The following is a 7,427-nucleotide window of genomic DNA, read 5'->3' as shown; positions in this document are numbered from 1 at the left end:
GGCCGAGGCTTAAGCCCTCGGGGCTGTGTACCTGTTTCGCCTATACCAGAGCCTCAGAATGTGCCCCGCTTTCCGTAGAGGGGTAGAAGGGCGCCCCCACCCCGGGAACAAGGGTCCGCATTGAACCAGGTGCGAATGTTCCCTCGCCTTCTCCTCCTTTCCCTCCTCCCCTCCCCCTGGCCGCGGCCCCCGCCTCCCCCCGCGCTGCACCCTCGGTGTTGGCTGCAGCCCGCGAGCAGTTCCCGTCAATCCCTCCCTCCCCTTCACACAGGATGTCCATATTAGGACATCTGCGTCAGCAGGTTTCCACGGCCGTTCCCTGCAGTCGTGGGGGGAGCCATCCCCGAAGTCCCTCATCTCTGGGACTCCAAGCCACCCCAAGACCCAGATTGCGAAACGCTCACAAGATAAAGAAACACGACAAGACGGGAGGCAGGGATCTGCGAGGGCGGCGGAGACGGCAAGGAGACCGAAGATGTGGCCAGGCCCGCGCGACACCCCTCGAGAGCCACAATGGTTGCGCCCCGTGACGTGTAGGGCTCATTCACAAAAGGGTTATAAAAGCGGTGGCTGCGGCGCCTACTACTCCCAACCGCATCGGCAGCGAGCAGCTAAGAAGCTGAGACTGAGCTGGCGGCGGCGCAGCGAGCGAGCAGCAACAGCGCTCCTACCTAGCTCTGCCGCACAGCTCCTACCTACCTGCCTCCTTCCCTCAGCCCCTCGCCCGGCTTTGACTACCCGCGATCATGATGTTCTCTGGCTTCAACGCCGACTACGAGGCGTCATCCTCCCGCTGCAGCAGCGCCTCCCCGGCCGGGGACAGCCTCTCCTACTACCACTCACCGGCCGACTCCTTCTCCAGTATGGGCTCTCCCGTCAATGCGCAGGTGAGGCTGGCTTCGCGCTGCCGCGGGGCCCGGGACTCAGGGCTCGGGGCTCGGGGTCACCGGGGAGGAGAAACCGGGGAGGGACGGCTCAGGAAGACGAATCGAGGAGCCCTTTCGCCGGCGGGGAGGGAGGCTTGCCCCGGCCAGAGCAGCCCTACCTCCGGATTCCCGAACTTGTTCGGAGCGCACGGAAGCTTGTCATAATAAGAATTGGTTCTCCTTTCCCGCGGCAGGCTCATTCTGAGCTGCCCCCGGCCCGCCCTCCCTGACTGATCTCTGACATTAGCTGGGACAAAAGTGTCCCAAGCAAAGACTCGCCAACTAGAGTCCGGCGCCTCTGGGGAGGCGGCAAAAAGCGGCAATCTCCCCTCCCCTCGCAGCCTGGAGCAAGGAGGAGGGGTGGGGTGAAGCAGGCGGGTGTGTAAGGCAGTTTCATTGATAAAAAGCGAGTTCATTCAGGAGACTCCGGAGCGGCGCCTGCGTCAGCGCAGACGTCAGAGATATTTATAACAAACCCCCTTTCAAGAGAGTGATGCTGAAGGGATAACGGGAACGCAGCAGCAGGATGGAGGAAAAAGGCACTGCGCTGCGGAATTCTTGGGAAGAAAGGGGGAAACCTTTCATCCAGGATGAGGGGCATGTAAAAAGACCTGAGCAGTCCATGGCAGAACGGTTTCTCCTCCCTCTCTCCCTGCTGCATGCGGCACTGGGAACTCTGCTCACCCCACCTGCGTCCAGAATCTGCTCACTCACGTCAGCTTTCTCCTTCTGTTTCATTCTAGGACTTCTGCACCGATCTGGCCGTCTCCAGTGCCAACTTCATCCCAACAGTGACCGCCATCTCGACCAGCCCGGACCTGCAGTGGCTAGTGCAGCCCACCCTGGTCTCCTCCGTGGCCCCATCCCAGACCAGAGCCCCCCACCCCTATGGAGTCCCCACCCCCTCGGCTGGGGCTTACTCCAGGGCTGGAGTCATGAAGACCATGACCGGAGGCAGAGCTCAGAGCATTGGCAGGAGGGGCAAGGTGGAACAGGTGAGTTCTCAGCACCTTCCCTGGGGTGGGCGTAGCATGGCTTCAGCACTGGTGGAGGTGGGGAGCCCAGCGGACAGGTGAAGCCACTGATGGAAATGACTAGATATCCCGAACAGGGAGCCCTGGCTCCAAGCCCTTTCCATCCCAAGTTAGGCTCTGATAGTCCCACTCTAAGAAATACCCTAATGTGTAGTTTCTTCCCTAATAGGTTCCTGTCTCATGTTTTCAGTCTGGGCTCTTCTTTGGCTCTTGCTGAGGTTCTTATTTTAATGCAAGTCACACCCAGCTTGCAACTGCAGGTTAGAAATGGCTTCATAGAAGAGGTGTTAGGAGCTGGGAAGCTGCAGGAGCCAGTGTCACTGGGGTGGGTGAATGGAGCTGATGGCAGACACTGATACTGAATGCTGTTCTTCCCCCCCCCCCCCCCCCACCACCCAGTTGTCCCCAGAAGAAGAGGAGAAAAGGAGAATCCGAAGGGAAAGGAATAAGATGGCTGCAGCCAAATGCCGGAACCGGAGGAGGGAGCTGACTGACACACTCCAAGCGGTAGGTAGATCCCATGGCTCATTTCTTTTTAAAACTTAAGGGGAAAGTTGGAGATTGGACATAAGGGAGCAGCGTCCTTGAGTAAGATCGTGTCTTATGCTTTGCTTTGTCCTCTCTATCCAGGAAACAGACCAACTAGAAGATGAGAAGTCTGCTTTGCAGACTGAGATTGCCAACCTGCTAAAGGAGAAGGAAAAACTAGAGTTCATCCTGGCAGCTCACCGACCTGCCTGCAAGATCCCTGATGACATGGGCTTCCCAGAAGAAATGTCTGTGGCTTCCCTTGATCTGAGCGGGGGCCTGCCTGAAGCCGCCAACCCCGAATCTGAGGAGGCCTTCACCCTACCCCTCCTTAATGACCCTGAGCCCAAGCCCTCAGTGGAGCCCGTCAAGAGCATCAGCAGCATGGAGCTGAAGGCTGAGCCCTTTGATGACTTCCTGTTCCCAGCATCGTCCAGGCCCAGCGGCTCTGAGACCGCCCGCTCTGTGCCAGACATGGACCTGTCTGGTTCCTTCTATGCAGCAGACTGGGAGCCCCTGCACGGTGGCTCCCTGGGGATGGGGCCCATGGCCACAGAGCTGGAACCCCTGTGCACCCCGGTGGTCACCTGTACACCCAGCTGCACTACTTACACGTCTTCCTTTGTCTTCACCTACCCTGAGGCTGACTCCTTCCCCAGCTGTGCGGCTGCCCACCGCAAGGGCAGCAGCAGCAACGAGCCCTCCTCTGACTCGCTCAGCTCACCCACGCTGCTGGCCCTGTGAGCAGGCAGAGAGGGGAGGCAGCAGGCACGCACGTGCCACTGCCCGAGTCGGTGCATTACAGAGAGGAGGAACACGTCTTCCCTCGAGGGTTCCCATAGACCTAGGGAGGACCTTATCTGTGCGTGAAACACACCAGGCTGTGGGCCTCAAGGACTTGACAGCATCCATGTGTGGACTCAAGTCCTTACCTCTTCCGGAGATGTAGCAAAACGCATGGAGTGTGTATTGTTCCCAGTGACACATCTGAGAGCTGGTAGTTAGTAGCATGTTGAGCCAGGCCTGGGTCTGTGTCTCTTTTCTCTTTCTCTTTAGTCTTCTCATAGCATTAACTAATCTATTGGGGTTTGTTTTGGAATTAACCTGGTGCTGGATATTTTCAAATTGTATCTAGTGCAGCTGATTTTAACAATAACTACTGTGTTCCTGGCAATTGTGTGTTCTGATTAGCAATGACCAATATTAAACTAAGAAAAGATATGACTTTATTTTCTGGTAGATAGAAATAAATAGCTATATCCATGTACTGTAGTTTTTCTTCAACATCAATGTTCATTGTAACGTTACTGATCATGCATTGTTGAGGTGGTCTGAATGTTCTGACATTAACAGTTTTCCATGAAAACGTTTTATTGTGTTTTTAATTTATTTATTAAGATGGATTCTCAGATATTTATATTTTTATTTTATTTTTTTCTACCTTGAAGTCTTTTGACATGTGGAAAGTGAATCTGAATGAAAAATTTAAGCATTGTTTGCTTATTGTTCAAAGACATTGTCAATAAAAGCATTTAAGTTGAATGCGACCAACCTCGTGCTCTTTTCATTCTGGAAGTTTTGTAAGATTCCGGAAGGTATCATTGGAGACCAGTTTGTCAAGAAGGGTAGCTCCTGGAGGGGACACACCCCTCTGTTTGATCCCTTATCAAAAAGAGAGAAACTCTGGAGCTGATGTTGGAAAATTGTACAAACGCGTGTCTTCACCTTGCAGTGCTGAGTCTCCCCTTAGAGATTCTCGGAATGGGAAACTGCTTTGTAACAGCTTTTGTGAGAACACGTCTTCCTTTTTCTGTTTTAAAAGTCAAAGAGGGGCATGTTTAAGTCTAGTTGTGCTAATACTAAATGTCTTGGTCTTCTAGGAATCCTTTTAGCAAACAATTAAGTTTTGCACAAACCACTTTAACTTTTTGCCACAAAATCATGTGAAGGTTACTCCCTCCTTAAAGGAGAGCAAATTGAACGGTTAGAATGATGACTTTCTCAATATTCCACTATTGGGACTGGAATCTTAACTTCATTCATTACCCTATCCATCAGGCTGAACTGCCTCTTAACACTTGGTTTAAAAGAAAAAAAAGTTTTCAGACTTCCCTGGCAGTCCAGTGGTTAAGACTCTGCCCTTCCAATGCAGGGGACGGGGGTTTGATCCCTGGTCCGGAAACTAAGATCCCACATGCCTCGTGGTGTGGCCAAAAAAAGAAAATGAAAAAGTTTTCACCTGGTTAGGAAAAAAAATAAACACACAACTTTTCAGTCCTTAACTCTTCAGTCCTTAACTCAAACAGACATACATTTAGTTGTATTCTTTTTATTCTCAGAAAGAAAGGAGGGGGGTTCTCATCCCTATCCATTTGTAATACATGCATTGTAATTTCTGAAGTTTCTTTAACATATGCCTGACATTCACTGGGGAAGAAAAAGCTGGCTCTGAGAATTCGAGGGATCTCAAACAGTACAAACAATGGTCGATCATTCGGTAAATAAAAATAACATGATAGCTCGAGAAGGAGAAGTCAACATGACTGAATACGCTTTAACTTAGAAACTTTATCACCTTAATGAAGAACATGACCTTTGTCTGGGACACCTCTGGTGATGGGGTGCTTCCATGCACAGGTACCAACCACAGAGAGAGGAGGTGGCGTCCTTCCTCTACTGCTCTCTGCTATCATGTGGGCACCAAGCTCGGAAGCTAGAGCCCAGGTTTGCACCCGTGCCAGGTGGAAGAGGAGCTTCAGGGCCAGCCTTCTAATGCTTTGGTGATAGTAAAAATCACTGGGTGGTTATGGGATGTCATACTCAGCCAAGTTGAAAGTTTTAATTTAAAATGACAGTTCCACTGAGGGTGGTGTTCACACCTATGATCTCCCAGCTCCTCACATAATACCTGACATTTGAAAGCAACTTGCTTTAGGCTCTTAAGAGCACTGACCTCTCACACATCACTTGCATATTATTTTTGCCTGTCGGGCAATCATGAAAATGGCCTTAGACTCCCTGTTTGCTGTCCAGAGGGTAAATTTTCTGTAGTCTTTAGATAGGACCTAAACTGGATACAGAATTACTGTAACTAACACCTAGATCTGAAGTAACAAGAAGATATCTGAAGGAAACCAGCTGGATCCCCTACATGTACAGTAATAACAACACGTGGAAGCAGATTTCTCAGATGGGGAAGGGAAGCTAAACCTCTAGCCCTGGACACTGAACTCCTGGAGACCTGACTAATGGCTTCCGTCAGCCCCGTGCTGATTAGAGAGAGAGGCTTGCTTTTCACTTGACAGCCCTGACCTCTGCCTGCACGCAGACCCTTCTTCTAGCTCACCATAGCCCAGCTGAGACCAGGCTGCTCCATCAGCAAGCCTGCATTAAAGGCCCAGGAGAGGGCCTCGCACACAGAGAATCTCTTTAACAGGCTTCTCAGAGGACCTATAGGGTCCGCCATTGGGTTGACATCCCACCAAGCTCTCTGCCCACCATTCTCATGGGATCAAGAGAAGAAAGGAATTCCCTCTCTTTCTAGCTAAAGGGGCTCCTTCCAAATCCTCTTTTCCTGGCTCAGGATTCAACAATTCCCATGCATGATGAACATTGGGAATGTCAACTTTTTTTTGGGAAAGACTATCACTACCCACATGATATGGCCTTACACTGGTCTCAACAAAATGACTATCTCAGGGCACCATCGTTCACTGATACAAAAGATACTCATATAATAGCAAGAGATGGAAATAAGGATGCAAGGGGGTCATTTCTTTATGGGGAGAATGTCTAATTTGTTCATTAATGGATCCCCAGACCTGGCTTAGTGCCTGGCACATAGTACAGGGTTAACAAATATTTGCTGGGTGGATAAATGAATAAATTCTGCACTATTTCCACAAGCAGAAATATATTCCACACATACTCTCTCAATTCTCCTATTCCTGCCCCTGTTATGATATTAAGCAATGGGGATTTCATATCTTTTATGTCTGGCTTCAAACATAAACCCCAGTTCCATCTTTGGCTCCTCGAATTCCTCCGCTGCCTCCCTGGATTACTTCTGCCAATTCAACTTCAAAGTGAATGCACTGCCTTTGTGCTTCCAGCTCCAAATTAATTTTAGATGGAAAAAGGGTAGAAGAAAAGAGAATTATCTTTATATAATAGTGGATTGTAGACTCTGCATCATCTTTGCACATCCCTGCATCTTGTGTAATTCTCAAAATTAAAGGGTAGCATTTAACAATTTGTTCTAATAACAGTAATTTTGTATCAACAGCAACTTCCCATGCATGAAAGAAAGTAAATCAATTATGCTCTCTTTAATTAATGGACAAAGTAGAGACAGAGGCAAAGTAAAAGTTTTCAGATTACTCTAAGGAAATCAGCTGAAGTTTTTATGTTTTTCAAGTAAAAAAAAAATCAAAAACAAAAATTCAGTCTTTCAGCTGTGTGTAAGACTTCCTCCAAACACAGAATAATCATATTCCTCACAAAATAAATGAGATATGAGCATCACTTGAATGCTGAATCTCAGAGCATTGTAAGCTGTGCTGTTTTGCTATAAATATTAAAGAGCTCACTCTTGACTCCTCTCCACCACCATCTCCTGTCCTTCCGTGGACACCACTCTGCTCACTGACCTTCCTTCCGTGCCTGACACATAGCATGCCTGTCCCTGCTGCAGGACCTTTGCACTTGCTGTCCCTCTGCCTGGGCTTCTTTTCCCAGGCTGGCTCCTTCCTGTTGGTCAGGACTCAGCTCAAAGAACATCCCCTCCAAGAAGCCTTCCCAGGTCATTCTATCACTCTCTGCAACACCTTATTTATGTTTCCTTTACCTTTTTAACAAATTTCTACCCTTCACCACTGCCTGTAAGTTCCATGTGAGCAGGGACCTTTTCTGTCTTGATCATCTCTCTAGCCCCAAGGAC

At 49.5% G+C, this 7,427-nt stretch overlaps 1 protein-coding gene across 1 annotated transcript; it reads left to right on the top strand.

Annotated features, from left to right (window-relative positions):
• Window positions 1-605: 605 nt before the first annotated feature.
• On the top strand, window positions 606-4,035 carry FOS (Fos proto-oncogene, AP-1 transcription factor subunit). Its single transcript, XM_060004165.1, has 4 exons — window positions 606-887; window positions 1,670-1,921; window positions 2,360-2,467; window positions 2,591-4,035. Exons 1-4 carry the CDS (start codon window positions 747-749, stop codon window positions 3,230-3,232), a joined length of 1,143 nt encoding a protein of 380 aa, XP_059860148.1. The 5' UTR covers window positions 606-746; the 3' UTR covers window positions 3,233-4,035.
• Window positions 4,036-7,427: the final 3,392 nt, after the last annotated feature.

The sequence above is a fragment of the Delphinus delphis genome, chromosome 2 (genome assembly GCF_949987515.2).
Source record: "Delphinus delphis chromosome 2, mDelDel1.2, whole genome shotgun sequence".
NCBI classification, from domain to species: Eukaryota; Metazoa; Chordata; class Mammalia; order Artiodactyla; family Delphinidae; genus Delphinus; species Delphinus delphis.
Note: the sequence above shows the minus strand (reverse complement) of the source record. Positions and strands in the feature narration are given on the sequence as shown.